The sequence below is a fragment of the Anarhichas minor genome, unplaced genomic scaffold (genome assembly GCF_050575085.1).
Source record: "Anarhichas minor isolate MPS153535 unplaced genomic scaffold, ASM5057508v1 ptg000045l, whole genome shotgun sequence".
NCBI lineage: Eukaryota > Metazoa > Chordata > Actinopteri > Perciformes > Anarhichadidae > Anarhichas > Anarhichas minor.
In genome coordinates, this window is record NW_027466491.1 from 8906170 (window position 1) to 8923204 (window position 17035).

Genomic DNA, 17035 nt, shown 5'->3' on the forward strand with positions numbered 1-17035 from the left:
ATGTTCTAGTTCTGCATTGCTCTAGTTTATAATAAGTAAAAGTAGTAACACCTTTGTGTCAAATATTATATTTAAGGATTTAAGGATAATTTATTGTCATTATGCAACATGATGCAGAACAAAATTCAGTTGTAGCCCATTTTGAACACAAGAACATGACAATATACTGTATATAAGTGTATATATATACGTAGTAAATTTTCAGAATTTGCATCATAAGGAATGCAGCAACAAAAACATTTCTCTGTGCAGATAATATGGCCGACATCTTCACATTAAAGATTTAACATGAGGAAAAAAACATTGACTGTGTTTGATTATTATTTTATTTATGTATTTGATATTTATTTTATATACTGCTGGGTAGCATAATCTACAATAATACATCATGATTTATTTGTTGATGTATTTGTTGTATTAATATAATTAATTTTGCAAAGTAACTGAAGCTGTCAAATAAATGTAGTCAAGTATAAAGTACAACATAAAATGGAAATATTCAAGTTAGGTACAAGTATGTGAAAATTGTAAAGTACTTGAATAAATGTACTTACGTTCCACCACTGGTTATTTGTGCTATAAGACACCTTTTATTGTGATGCTTTAAAAGGTCGATATTAGCGTGTTGCAGATGTATATAATGCATCTTATTTATATATTTATATATATATAAATAATTGTAAATACCCCACGAATTAAATTCAAATTGAGCTTTCATAAAGAATATGCCTTGGTAAATATCAGAGAATTGTCCATATTTTTAAAAGTAATATTAAAACATAGATCAAAATCTTTTCAGCAAGACCCCGAAAAAAATAAATATATATACATATACATATGCATGTACATATATATCACTCATTAACATAATACATTCAAAGAAACACAGATGACATTTGAAATACTGCAATTTTATTGTGTCATACTTGCATTTTGGGGTTTTGAAAGTCATATAGTAAGATTAAAACATTAATATTAGTATGATTTCTACAATACCACCATTTCAGTACAAAAATGTTTTTTTACGTGTTAAACAACTACCAATACTAAAATAACACATTTAACTGGAGATTAGAGCAGGAATACATGAACAAGACAACGTGTAAATGTAAAAAACAATCTGCTGGGAGCCTAAAAGTGCGAGTTTATTGTCATATTTATGTTATTTTCCACATTAAATTGTGTTAAAAGTTGCTATTGCACACGTACAAAACGACCTGCTGGCGTAGTGCTAGAACAAGGAAGCTGATTGGTCGTTAAACTTTTGTCTCCTCCGTGATTGGTCGAGCCACAAGCACCTGTCGCGCGACCTGAAGAAAGTTTGGCAGCCGTTGAGAAATTTAGCCAGTGGGCTGGCCCATTGTTTAATCTCGGAGGGGGGGTGGCAGGGAACTCGAGTCCGGAACGTTCAGGAAGGAAACTAAAAGCTGTCAAACGGGTCTCTACCTTTTCTGAGGTGAGGAATGGAGTGCTCCAGGAACTCTATCCTCCTCGAGACACCTCAAAGGAAAACTTTCCAACTTCTGCGGTGTTGTCTGGAAAAATGACAACTGGTTAATTAACCGTTAACAAAAATGGCGTCTGAGGTGAAATTAAACGGGAGCGAACTTTTGGAAGTTGACATATGCGACGCTGGCGTGTACTCGGAGGAAGAGAGCGGCGTTTTTGTCAACTCTGCCGCCTCCCCCCAGGATGAGTTCTCCGGCTTTCACCAGTGGACGAGCCCCGCCACCGAGCACGGAGCTCCGCCTGCCTCTCACTGGACCGGCACGGCCGGTGACAGTGACTCCGAGTCCCGGGGAGATGGAGTCAAATCTCTGAGGTCCTCCTCCATCGTGGACTGTCTGTTGGTGGAGCTTTATGAGACGTACAGTGGAGGCGGCCGGAGGAATCTGGACAGCTGGGACAGCTCCACCGAGGCGTCCGGATCCGATGCCTTTCTGGGCCGCAGTAACTCCGGGTCCAGCTTCCTCCAGGAGCTCCAGGAGAAGCACACCAGGAGGCATCAGGTGAACTACCTGGGCCAGAAAGGTGAGAGGTGTGGGCGGGGCAGGGTGTTTGTGTTCAGGGGCGTCGACATGTCCTGTTTGAGTCTTTTAAAATAATTGTATTCATATTAGGTTAAATCACATACAATACAATCTGTATAACATGCAAACATCTAGATCCTCAAATGAGTAAACACCCAAACTCTGTTAACTCACTGGTCAACTACATTTTTCATGGATTATTTGTAAAGTATTACTCTTCATTTCATATGTTCACCCATCTTTTTTAGGGTTGATCAGGGGTTAGCTTTACCCAAACTTAGTGGGTCCTTTTTCCACATTTACAGCTGCCATATGCACTATTTCTTCAGCTTGTTGAGGTAAAAGAAAGCCTAAAAATCCTGTAGTTTGCATCCTGTAGAGCCCATGTCCTGTTTTATATCTAATTGTCTTCATCATTCTGAAACCATAACACATCCCCGAGTACAGTGGTACTACTGTATGTATGTTTTGATTTTGTGTGTGTTGTGTGTTTTTGTGTGTGAGAAGCCAAACTTCCTGGTCTCTGGACACACTGTTTACAGGTATCCTTACAGCATGCACAGCTTCACATCCACAAACGCACTCCGGTGTGTTGACAGCTCGTTTTCTCGGTGTTGCCTCGGAGTCTTGAAAGGCATGCCGCTGTGAATGCCACGCTGCCATTGTGGAGTCCTACATTAAACACAGCCAGGGCCGTGAGCTCGGTGTTTGCCCTCCACACACACACACACACACACACACACACACACACACACACACACACGTACGTGAGGGCTCGGTCAAGTTAAACACTGCAGAGGGCTGCCACTCAGGAAGAGGAAACAGTCCGATAAGGCCTCACAGAGCAGCTAAAACATACGTCTAATGTGTTTAGTCAGGGATTAAATGTGGGGGCTTTGTCTGCAGTGGGATGTTGGGCGTTCTTGGTGCTTGAGGCAGACCCTGCCACCTCCTGGGCATTGTTATATGAAAGGGCAACCTCCAAGGAAGGTGGTAATGTAGATGATTGCAAAGTCATTGTTTAGGCAGATTTTTATTTCTTTTTCTATATTTAGTAATAGGCACAGAGGTGATATCTAAATGAAATAATAAACCGTGAATATTTTTATTTATTGAACAGTGTTTTGAAGGTTTTTATTGTGTAATAATGTTGAAAAAGTAGCTGGAATATTTATCAATTTACTACACTTTGGTCTGTTCAACGTTCATCTTCTCATTTATCTTCAAAGATATGATGTTAAATGAAGAAAATAAGCAAATCTAAACTTTTTGGGAAGTTATAATGAGCAAATATTTGGTATTTGTACTTGATAGAGGACTCAACGGACCCTACTGATTAACTCTGTCCCACAGATCTGTGTCACCTTCACCTGACATTCTGATTTTCTTACATTGTGTGTGTGTGTGTGTGTGTGTGTGTGTGTGTGTGTGTGTGTGTGTGTGTGTGTGTGTGTGTGTGTGTGTGTGTGTGTGTGTGTGTGTGTGTGTGTGTGTGTGTGTGTGTGTGTGTGTGTGTGTGTGTGTGTCAGTGTTCTGGTTTCTCTCATTTCATCTTTGCCTGCAGCCTGGAAAACAGACAAATTATATTCTGATCTAATAGCGGAGTGCAGACATCACATGTTATTTCAAACTATATTAAGTAGCTTTATTTAGAAGACATCTTATTTATTATTCAGTTTTAAGATTTCCAACGTCAGACACTCATTTCATCATTTATACTTATGTGTTTGTCTTTTCTTTTCTTAGCCCCGGAGGAGCTGCACTCGATCATCCAGGAGGTGAAATATCGAACCGGCCTTCAGTCGACCAAGCTGCTTCGCCAGCTGAGGAGACGGGACCGACTGTGCCACAAACTGCAGAAGAACTACGACATCATCACGGCCTGCCTTCAGGCTGTCTCGCAGAAACGACGTAAGAACACACTTTAGTCCTAAAAACACCGGTAGATGGTATCACAGCACGCGTCTGTGTTGGTGAAATTGATTTGAAAATAAGGTTTGTGAACATTTAAAAGGCTTTAACTTCGAGGGTGAATGCATTTGCAAGATACTATAGATCTACAGGTTTGTGCACGACGTAGTCCAAGCTGTCGTATCACATGTTATATGAAAATAGTCCTCACATTTACATAATAGAGTGACATACAGTAGAGTCAAAGCACGTGACTACGCAGGAATCATATGTTCATTTTCATATCTTAATCTCCCGGCTCTTCTGCTCCAAAACAGCCTGTAAAATAGTTTAAATTCACCTGTTATGTCAGAGATGAGTGATCTTTGAGATTAAATATCCTGACTATACAAATTGGGAATATGGGAGAATAACAATAAGGCAAAGTCTACATAATTCTACAAAATGATTCTCTTTACAGGTGCTAGCGTTTAAGTTTTTGTGGTTGATTGTTATTGAGCTCTTTATTATCTCTTTATTATCTTTCCAGATACGAAGAAAAAAAAGCAACAATTCAACAAAGTTAAACACAATTAAAGGAATTTAGGTCTAATGTGTGTTTTCTTTTTCTGTTAACAAGCAGCATGATGGTTTACAAGGAGGTAGAGTATAAAATCATAAATGGGTTTTATTGTGATGAGGCATTTACATGTGGGATCATGGCCAGGCTGTGGCAATATTTATATATATATATATATATATATATATATATATATATATATATATATATTTCAAGCTTTAGTTCCTCGGCAGAAAGGGTTGTCTGATGGCAAAGTAAAGCGGTGAAAATATTGTAAATATAGCGTACACTGATATTGATTTGTGTGTCTAGAATAGGTTTATCTATCCACAGCAGTACTTTGCTTTGCTCCCACGCTGGTACTGTCTACTTCTCCAAACTGTGTACAAGTACCTCATGAAGCCCCACTTCAATACATCCTAACTAACCCTTTAATACAAAGTACTTGTTTGATTCATGTTATATGTTTATATGAAGAATATTACCTATTAGAGCTTTAACAATTCAATGAAACATACTTTTACTATCAGTATGTTTGTTTTCTTGAAATGGTCATTAAATAATATTTATTACTGACATTATATCTATTGAAGAAATTGTACATCAACAAGTCTCTGTACTTCACAGACTATTTAACTCCTCTTCTTCTTCCTCTTCCTCCTTCTCTTCCTCCTCATCTTTCTCTTCACAGTATAATATATATATATATATATTTAGTTATGAGAGCGGTGAAACAGCTGTAACATCTGTCGAGAATATAAAGTATGATGATGATTATGTGACCTCATCATGGAGGCTGTTTGTTGTTATTGATCCTGAGTCATTAAGAGACTCATGTCTTCAGGAAGCACTTACTGCACCTGAGACTGAATCATAACCTCCTTTATGTTATTGCTCTCTCTCTCTTTTGGTGAGGTGACTCGGCAGAATCAGTGTTTCCTAAATCTTGGAGGGTGAGTTTAGTTTGCTGATTTGATAAAATAACACAAGTTCCCACGGCCCAAGTTTCAATTTTCAAATAGCTTTTTACCCAAACAAAAGTAAAAATGTATTCAACACATATTTATGTAGTTTGATTTTTAGCTGGCCGACCACTTTATGGCTTCAGAAAACAAAAAACACCCCTGCTCTCTTTTCTCCTCCCCTCTCTCCTCCACCATTACCTCATCCCTCTCTTATCTCCTCCCCACTGCCTCTCCATCCTTGCACCTCCTCCTGGTGACGCAAAAAACACCCGGAGGAGGATGAGGAGGTGCGCATCATCAGTAACACTATATACCGAGCACAGGCTGCACAAACCGGATGTCCTCCTGCTATTTGTGGCATTTTTCTATAACTCATATTTGATGTAGATGTTTTTGAGTCGCTTGCGCGAGGCTTCCTGGACGTTTGCTGCTCCGCTGATTTGATTTAAAAAAGAGGAAGCACACACACACGCGATCACCGGAAGAGATTGGAATCGGTTTCATTGAACAGCTGCGTATACCGGGGAGATGCGTTTCGACAAGTGAGGCGTGAAGGGGGATTATTAACGCGGGAGAAGACGATGATCGATCGGGTCGCACGGCTCGATTCCCGATGAGACAGGAGCGGCTCACCGCCGCCGGCAGGAGGCCGAGGGCGGGCGCGAAGCAGCGGCAGCAGGGCTCGGGAGGGGTCGGTAACATCATCAGCAACGTCCTGAAGAAACGGAACGGGATCTCCAGGAGCGCGCCGCGGCTGCTCTGCACCTTAGAGCCAGGTGACGCTTATAGAGGATAGGTCTCTGGGGGAAAGCACTGCATTGTGGGGTTTAAACAATACCCGAGAACGAAGATATCACTATGTTACATCTAAGCCGTCTGATGAGCTCATTGATTTAAGAAATGAGCTCCAGATCATGAGAGCATGAAGTGAGGTTTGGTTTCATACTTTAATGCATCACATGACCAAATTAGTGAGATATCGAGTTTCACACTTCTCTTCTTTGTGGATGAACACCAGATATGAAGCCAGCAGAAACGGCCAGATGTCTTCATACATCTGGCTGAATGTGAACACTTTTGATATGTTATTTAAATAAATAGATGTAGACGCATCAGACAGGGCTGTTTGTGAGTCTGGTGGCTCACCTTTTCTTGTTTTGATGCAAACTCATGCAAAGTGCCCGATAGAGCTTTTTGAGGAAGTGAAATCCATAAATAAATAAAGACAAGGACCCTGGGAATGGAGGGCAAGTTGCATATTTAATGCTTTGTGATATTTAAGGTGCTTAAAACATCAACAACACAGCAACAATCCATCCATTTCACAGATATTCTTCTGGTTATCTGCTCCACAACAGCCTAACAAAAGCTTTAATCTTGTTTATTCGTGATACAATCAACTTAATGTGCATATATAGACGTTTTGTGTAATCTGTGACAGAGGAGTAGGAGGGTTTTCCGTGTTAATCCTCTCCCAAAGCTCCGCAGAATAAAGCGACGTTCGCACAGAATGGCGCAGGAAATAACGACAGAGGAGGACCGAGCAGGTTAAAAACACATTTTGTCTTCTTGTGAGGGGTTTCTCTTGCAGTGGAAACTATATTGTTGGTACTTGTGGTGCGATCGGCTTCCGTTTGAGAGACGGATCGATCGTCGGAGGGAAGAGGTGGAGAGAGAGAGAAATGGCCGCTGTTGGCTCAGAGCCGCAACATGTTTCCCCTCTTAACTTCAGATCAAAGTTTCATTTCCGTTTGCAGGGTTTATCCTGCTGTGTTAAATATCTCTCTGAAGAAGAAGTCTGTGCGTGTGTGTGTGTGTGTGTTCGTGCAAAGAGATTTGACGGAGATTGAAACGAGGATTTCAGCACCACGCGGAAATGGACAGCGACTCTCCCGTGACGCGTCTCAGAGCTCCAGAGTCCGTTCAAACATCTAATAATTTAGCACGACGGCCTTAAATCCCTCGTTTTGTCTCATAATACCGTTTAAAATATGAGGTTGGAGGTATATTTCGGTAACACTCAGAGCTTCCGGTGTTTGGACCTCTTGTTTCAGATTTTGATTTGTTGCCAGATGTCAGTTTACCAGACATTTTAATACACGTGCACGAGTCTGCAGGATGTAATAAATTATGTTTAGCATCTTTAACAAAAGAAGGAATTAGATTTAAATTATAAAGATTAATGCTATTGTATTTAGGTTTGAGACGTTTAAATTAACTTTGAGTCATAGATTTCATTATTTTGTATTTTATCTCCTTAAATGATGTTTACATGCGACATATAGGTCATGAATAAGAAATATTTCCTCTTCCTGCACAGAAACTTTAGGACGTTGTCTGGTTCAATGGTAGTCACCCAGATCTGGTTCCAGACCAGTCTGACCGGGTGTCTCTTGTTTGTTTGTAGGAGTTGACACGAGGCTCAAGTTCACCATCGAACCGTCGCTGGGGAAGAATGGATTCCAGCAGGTGAGAAGTAGACGTGCTTTAATTTGTTTCTTTACTGCTTTTAGCTGTTGGTCTAATGTTGTGTGTGGATGAATGTGATGATGCTCACTTTTCCTCTTAAAGATAGAATATTGCAGTGCAGGTTAATTAAAAATGTGAATAAAACGGTGTTTCTTCCCCACAGTGGTACGACGCCCTTAAAGCGGTGGCTAGACTCCCGACTGGGATACCGAAGGAATGGAGGAAGAGAGTATGTAACGTAAACTAAATGTTAAACATCTCTCTCTGTCTCTGTCTCTCTCTCTCTCTCTCTCTGTCTCTCTCTCTCTCTCTCTCTCTCTCTCTCTCTCTCTCTCTCTCTCTCTCTCTCTCTCTCTCTCTCTCTCTCTCTCTCTCTCTCTCTCTCTCTCTCTCTCTCTCTCTCTCTCTCTCTCTCTCTCTCTCTCTCTCTCTCTCTCTCTCTCTCTCTCTCTCTCTCTCTCTCTCTCTCTCTCTCTCTCTCTCTCTCTCTGTCTTCCTGATATTTGAACCATTTCTTCCCTCTTAGTTTGGTTCAGCTGTTGATATTATTTTAGTGTGTGGTTCCTGCTGTATCTGCGTCTGTTGTCTTGGTGCAGGTTTGGCTAACGCTAGCAGACCAGTACCTCCACAGTATCTCCATCGACTGGGACAAGACGCTTCGCTTCGCCTTCAACGAGCGCAGCAACCCGGACGATGACTCCCTCGGCATCCAAATAGTCAAGGTAACCAGATGCATGATATTGAATATGTGTACAGTTTAATAACTTTCATCTGAGAAGGTACCAATGTTTTCATGAAGAATTATAGTCATGTCAGCATGAAAAAAACCCTCTGGAACATTAATTAGGCCGTCAATCGACACAGGATCTTTCTGAAGTTTAGCAGTAAAACCAGTTACCATCTTTCCACAGAAATGATGTCATTCATGCATTATAAATCCACTATTCTTTATAGATAGGTCCACATGTAGGAATCTGTACTCTCACCCGAATCTCACAGTCTTCATCTGCACATTTGACGACTGAACAACAATCTCTGTTCACTAATGAAGACGGTGAGATTTGTGTGGCAGATTCAGTAGCTGTCATTGATGTTTGCCTACTGTGTGTGTGTGTGTGTGTGAGTGAGTGTGTGAGAGAGAGAGAGAGAGAGAGAGCACATCCTACTAATGAGAGGAAGAGTAGTGTCCGGTAGGGGATGTTTACTTCTGACTGTGCGTCAGAGAACGAGGTGACTGCATCATGGAAACACTGAAGCTCTTTTCTGTTTCTCAGTGACTCAGAGGTTCAACAGAATTTTCCATCAACAGGGAAAAGTCTGATTATCTGCTTATCGTGACCGTCTCTCTCCTAAATGCAAGAAACGATCATTCTTTATCCTTTAATTTATCCAGTACATGCAGAGATTTATAATACAATAATCCATACTGAACACTGATATAATTGATATTTTATTGTTCATATGTTTATTCTAGTTTTATTGCTGTTCTTCTGTTGAATTCTGGCAGAAGAATTTCCTTCAGGATTAATAAAGTTCGTATCTTATCCTTCTGATGTCCAGGACCTGCACAGGACGGGCTGCAGTTCTTACAGTGGCCAGGAGGGGGAGCAGGACAGGGTGGTGCTGAAGAGGGTGCTGCTGGCCTACGCTCGCTGGAATAAAAGTGTGGGCTACTGCCAGGGATTCAACGTACTGGCTGCGCTCATTCTGGAAGTTACAGAGGGACATGAGAGCGATGCACTCAAGGTACAAATACACAGCAACAGTATCAGCTTACCGAAGATGAATGCAGATTTGTAGAATGTGAAGTTAAAGTTAAGCTGCATGAAAAAGACTGACCTTTTCAATAACTATTCAACTTTTTCCTCTCTTCTATATTCAGGTGATGATCTATCTGATTGACAAAGTGCTGCCTGAGAGTTATTTTGCCAACAACCTGCGAGCATTGTCAGGTAAACACAACAGACTAAACTAAACTGAAATGTAGTTTTGAGATATGTTTAATCTCTCATCAACTTCCTGTTTAAACCCGTCTCCTTCTCTCAGTGGACATGGCGGTGTTCAGAGACCTGCTGCGTCTGAAGCTGCCCAGACTGTCCCAGCATCTCCAACACCTTCAGAAAGCTGCCAACAGAGAGGCCGGAGGTACGAACCTGTGTGTTTGTGTTTACAGGAATGCTACCTGGTTACAAATATCAGAGAGCAGAGCTGCCCGATGCTGCTTTAACTGCTAAATTATACTGGGAAAGAAATGTCATGCTCTATAAATCATTTGCACATTAATGCATAAAGGCAAAATGTGTTCAAATAACTCAACTAATACCCCAAATAACAGACGTCTGTGTTCTCTCAGGCAGCTACGAGCCTCCGTTGACCAACGTGTTCACCATGCAGTGGTTCCTCACCATGTTCGCCACCTGCCTGCCGGCGCCCACCGTGCTGAAGATCTGGGACTCTGTTTTCTTCGAGGGATCAGAGGTGCTGTTTCGGGTCGCCCTCGCCATCTGGGAGAGACTGGGAGAGTGAGTGGACCATTACACAAACTGGGATTTGACTTCTGTGGGGGATTAACGTTTGTGTATCCAAATGTGCTGTTAATCAGCTTTAAATTGTATTATTTTCATGCTCAAACATTTAGAAAATTGAACCTTGAGACACTAAAAATATCCACTTAGAACTCAGAACCGTTGACTCCGGACGTTATGAATGCTCTTCTCTGATTTTTGCATGTCTTCCTCCTGTCTCCATCCTCCCATCTTCTAAAACGCTGCTCGTCTTCCTCGTCTCCGTCCAGGAGGATCGAGTACTGTCACACAACGGACGACTTCTACAGCACGATGGGTTGTCTCACTCAGGAGATGCTGGAGCACAACCTCATCGATCCTCCTGAACTCATGCAGGTACGGGATGAACTAAACCGCTCACACCTGTTAAACCTCTGATGTTTTTAAACTAGTATCTTCACCTCACATTGCAGGAGGTTTACGCCATGGCAGTGTTTCCTTTCCCTCAACTGGCTGAGCTGAGAGAGAAGTACACCTACAACATCACTCCATTCCCTACCTCAGTCAAATCCAGTGGAAGGTTTGTACTCTTCTTATAGATCTTGATAAATAAACACAGAATATTAATTTAATTTCAGCAGCTTACTGCCGTTAAACGTACCCTGTGGAGCTTCTGACAGCTAGTGGCACTAGGGGGCAATGTGTTCTTTATACATCATGAATATTTAGTAAGAGGCGGTTGACAAGTTGCACGTTCCTGCTAACTGCAGGAGTTTACAAAACATGAGGAAAATGTTTTGAAGTTCAGAAACATTGAATGTACATATTTAACAGATTGTCTTTAAACTAGAAGCCACTTGTCTTTTGCTCATGAATGAAATATGTACAAACACAGATGCAGGTTGTAATTGCAGCCTTTTTTAAAGGGATAGTTTTAGTATCGTATAGTTTTAGAACCCCTTAGTTTACATGTGTATGTGAACATGCTATGGTGGTGGTGGTGATGATGTTGTTATCTTGTTCTAGTGGCGCTCTGGGCAGCTGGGAGAGCGACGACGACGCCGACATGGACGATGAGGACTCTGTGGTGACGGCGCTCGGCTGCCTGGGTCCCCTGGGTGGCCTACTGGCCCCGGAGCTGCAGAGGTACCACAAACATCTCAAAGGTCAGTGCGACCACATGAAGTGCTGCACAGGATTTCAGTGGCAGCCAAGTGGCTCAAGACAAACTGACAAACCGCCCCAAATCCTCCATTTTCTGCCCTCGATTCGTTTCCTCCAGACAAATCCCCACTTCCTCCTCTTCCAAAGAAGGAAAAAAAAGTCAAACAGCTGGAGGGATTTAGTTAAAAACATTGGTTAAGATCTGAAGCAGTACTCGTCAATCTCCAGAGAGATTTAGAAACGACTTCAGACAGAAATAAGTGTTTAATTTAACCTCATAAGTAGATCTAAGTACTGTTGTGACCTTTCTTAAGAGCTAAGTGTAGCATTTGATTATTAAGAAATCATCACTACAGTATAATTACAGTAAACAAACTAAACCAGCTGGGTTGGATTCAGTCTTTGCAACACAAAAGGAGGAAAAGCTGCTGCAAAAGGTGATGAAAGAAATAACTTCTGACCTTTTCCAGTAGAGCTAAAGAGAAAACGAACAGAAATTCAGTGAAGTAAATGTCAAACGGATCCCAACTAACCACTATATGTGGTGCTTAGTTTTGTGTCACAGCTGATCTTGATTAAAGGGGATGAAAGAGAAACTGGGGGAGCAAATAAGTAAGAAAAGGAGCTTAAAGGGAACTAAAAAGAGCATTGGATTTAGTTTGATTTGTGTATTTTCCTTTTTGAACCAAAGCCCTCGACTCTAATCTTTGATTCTCTGAAAGCCAAAATCCCGGTCATGAAATAAATCAAGTAAAATAAGGAATGAAGAGTTTAATGTTGGGATAAAAACATGACAGCAGTGTTTCTTCTATCTCTCTTCCTCCAGACCAGCGAGGAGAGCAGGGGAACATCGCAGAGCTGAGTCCAGGAGCGGTGGGAGCTGGAGGGGGAGGAGGAGGAGGTGCCAGGGCGGAGCATCAAGCAGCAATCAACAGCATGATGATGGAGAGGATGAGCACCGACATCTACGCCCTGAAGAAGCAATATACGCGCATCAAAAGGAGGCAGCAGCAACAAGCTATGCAACTCTACATACGCACAGGTGGGAAGAAGAGTCAAAACAATCATAACTTCAATTTAACTGACGTTTCTTCTTTCTGTTTTGGCATTAATATCAGTAGAGAACAGTTCTCACAGTGGGGCGGCTTATGGACGGTTTTTTAATTTTACATTTTAAAGTTACTATGAGGAACTTTTACCTGGTTCTGAACCAGTCTAGTCCTGATCCGTGGGCAGACCCAGATCCGGCTTCACCTGCAGCCTTGGACCTGCAGTCGGAGCTCCGGAGGGAGGAGGAGAGCTCAGCTCCCGGCAGCAGCAGCCTCTCCTCCTCCAGGAGCAGAGCTTCTCCTCTCTGGGAGCCAACACCGACACCATGCTGCTGGAGACCCAGGACGTATTGCTGGACCCGCTGGAGGGAAGGGAGGCACGGGAGAACCAGAACCAGGACTGACGGGGCAGACTGTCAGACCCTGCTGCAGTAAAATGAGAGCTTTTCTAAAGAGACTCTGGTGCTCAGAAACACTACCACTTTAGTCCACAGGGGGCGCCAAAACAACACAAAATGAAAGTTCCTCGTAGTAACTTTAATAACGTTTCACCACATATATAAATGATGCATCAATATATTAACTACATTTCTTCTTTGCGGGTGGTAAAGTGATTTATTGCTCATTATTACACATTTCTTATTTCAGAACAAAATAAGCTCTTTACTTTAAGTCTTTGCTAAAACAAAGCAGACACTGACGAGGCTCTCTGTGTAGACGGACACGCAGCAGAAAGTTCTATGTTTCTGACGATGATGTGTAACTCGTAGGACCTGGACCTGAAGTGGCCACTAATCCAGGGGTTCTCCAGGAGCATCGCAACAAACACACCGACGGTACCGACCAGCACACCGACGGTACTGCTGTCGGACCACAAGGGTCCTCTGAAAACTGGGTGTTCTGGGGCTGATTTGAGCGTCTTTAATGATTCATTCCTTAATTAATCAAAGTAATTGAATGGTATAAGGAGGATAGCAGCTGGACAACTGGTGATGGTTTTGTTCTATTTGCAGCTGGTATATTCTAGATTTTATTTGGAGACACCTGTCACTACTTTACAAAAAACAAGTCCATCAGATGCATGAATCAATTCTTTTATAACTTCAATTTAAATGGCAGAAACTTACAGTTGTGTTCACACGTTACGGGATATTAATATGACATAATAATGTCAACACACTGTGTGCTTTTAAAGCACCTATAATCCTCTAAAGCTAGTTATTAGCTTTAATAGATAATATTCCATTTAACAAAACGCTGAGGATGTCTTCATAAGTGACAGATGTCTCCAATTATGCTTGATTTTTGCAAATGATTCATTTGTTTTCAGCTGTATGCTGCAGTTTCTAGGCGAATTTCTATCTCTAACATTTAATTAACAATCTCTACTTCCTTCTATTTGTTGCTCCTCTCCTGTCATGCTAACATATGACTTGTGAACATTGTATAACAGTGTTACGGCGAGATGTTTTTTTCCCTTTCAGATTCAAACATCTGTGCACACACTCGAATATGAGATTCAGTGATCATGAAACGACTGTTTTCTGCCTGTTTTCATGTGATTGTTTTTCTGTCCCCTCACCTTTTAGACAAATGTCCCGCCACCCGTGTCTTGCCCTCCCAACTCAACCCTTCAAGCTCCGTAATCAACCACCTCCTTCTGGGTCGGAAACCACTCGTAGATCCCCGGGGCTCCAAACCCACATCTACTAGCACATCCACACTACCGGGGTCCAGACCTGCGTCCCTGTCCCAGAATCAGGGCTCCCCGGCCAGGCAGCGCTGTGGCTCTCTGCTCTCCAACAGCACTGGATCTCCAGGGAGCTTGGGAGGAGGCGCCGGGTCGCCGTGGCGAGCTCATGTCCGGGTTCATCGAAGGAATATAGCCAGGGCCCGAGCACAGCTGGGCTTTGGAGAGTCAGAGGAAAGGGAAGGGGATGATGATGATGAGGAGGGAGGATCAGGAAGATTTGAGGGTGAAGAGGAGAGGAAGCTTGGGAGGGATGATGAGGAGCAGAAAGAAGGGAGTGACTCCTTGGCGTCTCCATCTCCTGTTTCCTCTGGTGACGGGTCGGTTAGTGAAGAGGCTCCACAGGTGGCAGATGAGACAACAGAAGTTGCAGAGGTGGTGGTGCAACTGGACGCTCTGGATCTAGAGGACGCGTCAAATCTGACCTCCCCCCACAACGCAAACTCAGATACACAACCAGAGTCTAAACCTGCACCCCAAGTCCCTCTCCTTCTCCCTCCTCCGCCGTCCTCAAACAGACACAAAGAGTCTGATTCGTCAGGTTCAGAAAGAAGCGCCACATCTGACAGACACTTTCCCTCCATCGCTTTACCTCCACCTCACCACTCCTTCAACTCCACTCCCTCCACCCTGAGTCCGTCCCCGTCTCCGGTCCCTACGCCGGCTTCTCTCGGCATGCCCGGCTCGTCCTCGCCAACACCTCCCTCCACCCCGACGCCCAACTCCACATCCTGCCTCACGTCCTCCCCTTCAGCTCACGACTTCTCCTCTCTCGCTCCTCACGCGTCCTCCACCTTTTACAAAACGTCCTCCCCCTCCACCCCCTCACTTTCCTCTATCGCCTCCTCGTCCAGGTCCCATTTGTCCTCCTCCCCGTCGACCCCGGCCTTGTCGTCCACCGTCTCTCCCAAACAGCCGGTCTTTTCCCCGTTCCCTAGCGTGAAGCAGCCCAGGAAATCGGCGGCAGCCAGAAATCTCGGCCTCTACGGTCCGACGTCCAGAACACCCACAGTACACTTCCCTCAGCTCAGCCGCAACCTCAACCGGAGTAGCGCAGCGGGCGCCACAGGCAGCCGGTGAAGACCTCTGCGCTCCCGAACTGAAGCTAGAAACACACAGTCGTTACGTGATATGAAGAAAATCATTCTATAACTACACCGTGTTGCCTCCTGCGTATCAAGAAAATAACCCACGTCTTATTTGAAGTAGATTGAAAGTTGTAGAAACGTAAAGTTCAGTGTGCATTGATGTTGACATGTGAAGATTGTGGTTCACTTGATGAAGGGTCCTCCTGAAAATCTCAAGCCATCACAGACTAGTTGACTCTTAAGTGTGAAACCTCATGTTTTGTTTTGTTTAAACCGCATTGTTACTGTACAGTTAAGGAAGATAGGACCCTAAGCCCTTTACAGTGACTATAATGGATACATGCTAACAATAAAGATTCGACATCAGATGTGAACCATGTTTTACAGACGTTAAGAAGTTACATTGCATTTGTGTTGGACGTCGGTGTCCCTTCAATAGTTTGAACCTTGAGAAAATCCTTCTCCCTGGACTGAACCATGAAGAGACCTGCTTCCTTCTGGACTCATTTATGTGGTAACAAGATGAAGCACCTTTTTTTTCCCTTTAAGATAACACGATAGCCATCCAGTTGTTTCAATGCCAAGTATTAAGAAACAAGAGATACCTAAGAAGTTCTGTAAATGAAGCATAATAAAAACTGTGTGTTCGTCCCCAAAACCCTCCCAATCTGAAGATGTTTGATGTCGTGAAGCACTACTTCTTTCTTTATTCTCTGAGTAACAGCATCATGGCTGACGTCTAAAAAAGTACTTTCCAGAACAAAAGTAACCAAACTCCTTATGTCTTCCGAATTGTTACACTTTATAATAATAATAATATCAACACATATGTCAACAACGCAGACAGATCGAGTCAAATCCGAGAGGGGATTTTGGATTTCACTCCAATACTCCACTACATTTATCTGACAGCTTTAGTTACTTTACAAATTAAGATTTTATATATTACAAACTAGTCGTGTGATGGACGAGACAGGAAGTGGAGAAAGAAAAGCAATGTATTTACATACACCAGCGTGTATATTACGCTGATAGTAATATTATTAATTAATAACTAACTCATTTTTATATTATTTTTGGACTAAATCTTAAAGTTGTACATGGATTTTTTTTTTTCTCCAATAAATTAAAATACATAGAACTGTTTGAATTTCTGACTTCCTTGTTTCGTCTTACGTCGCCCTTACGTGCCTGTGACGTCAACGCAACCCGGAAGTGAGTGTGGGACGGCGAAGCGACGATTATAAACAAACATGGCTCGTAGTTTACTCTGCAGGGCTGTCGGTGTGTTTCAGCTCAGCGGGACTTCAACGCCGCTGACCGGGACTCGTTTCTACTCTCCGACTGAACCGGAGCCGCTGACGGTGAGACAGCAAAGCAACGGAATAAGGTGCAGCAACGAAATGTGTCCGTGTCCTTTGGAACTGCCATACTCCGTGGTAGATGTACTATATTTAAGGGGAGAATACAGATTTTAACAACAAAATAATGTACTTCATTGCACATGTCAATGTGTTAAGAATAATTCGGCATGCATATTATTTCT

General features: G+C 42.7%; 1 protein-coding gene and 1 long non-coding RNA gene across 4 annotated transcripts in view; both read left to right on the top strand.

The window, feature by feature from the left end:
* Positions 1-1333: 1333 nt before the first annotated feature.
* tbc1d30 (TBC1 domain family, member 30) lies at positions 1334-16147 on the top strand. Of its 3 annotated transcripts, none has more exons than XM_076111316.1 (15): positions 1334-2031; positions 3777-3941; positions 7873-7934; positions 8098-8163; positions 8531-8656; positions 9495-9680; positions 9817-9886; positions 9981-10079; positions 10288-10456; positions 10729-10834; positions 10912-11018; positions 11465-11604; positions 12429-12644; positions 13422-13508; positions 14241-16147. In XM_076111316.1, the coding sequence occupies exons 1-15, from the start codon at positions 1575-1577 to the stop codon at positions 15479-15481; spliced, it is 3297 nt and encodes a 1098-aa protein (XP_075967431.1). In that variant the 5' UTR covers positions 1334-1574; the 3' UTR covers positions 15482-16147. The 3 variants fall into 3 exon arrangements, with proteins under 3 accessions (XP_075967431.1, XP_075967432.1, XP_075967433.1); XM_076111317.1 differs by having other exon boundaries at positions 13422-13487; XM_076111318.1 differs by lacking the exon at positions 13422-13508 and having other exon boundaries at positions 1335-2031.
* A 558-nt stretch (positions 16148-16705) lies between these two features.
* LOC142970879 (uncharacterized) overlaps positions 16706-17035 on the top strand; it is a 36662-nt gene continuing 36332 nt past the window's right edge. Inside the window, exon 1 of the long non-coding RNA XR_012959310.1 lies at positions 16706-16879. This is a non-coding gene — a long non-coding RNA (uncharacterized LOC142970879). The remainder of the gene's footprint in view (positions 16880-17035) is intronic.

Bases quoted from the DNA above. Each gene is read 5' to 3' on its own strand.
- tbc1d30 (XM_076111316.1), top strand. From the start codon at position 1,575: ATGGCGTCTGAGGTGAAATTAAACGGGAGCGAACTTTTGGAAGTTGAC. The intron at 10,835-10,911 runs GTACGGGATGAA...CTCACATTGCAG, and splicing joins ATCCTCCTGAACTCATGCAG to GAGGTTTACGCCATGGCAGT. The intron at 11,019-11,464 runs GTTTGTACTCTT...ATCTTGTTCTAG, and splicing joins TCAGTCAAATCCAGTGGAAG to TGGCGCTCTGGGCAGCTGGG.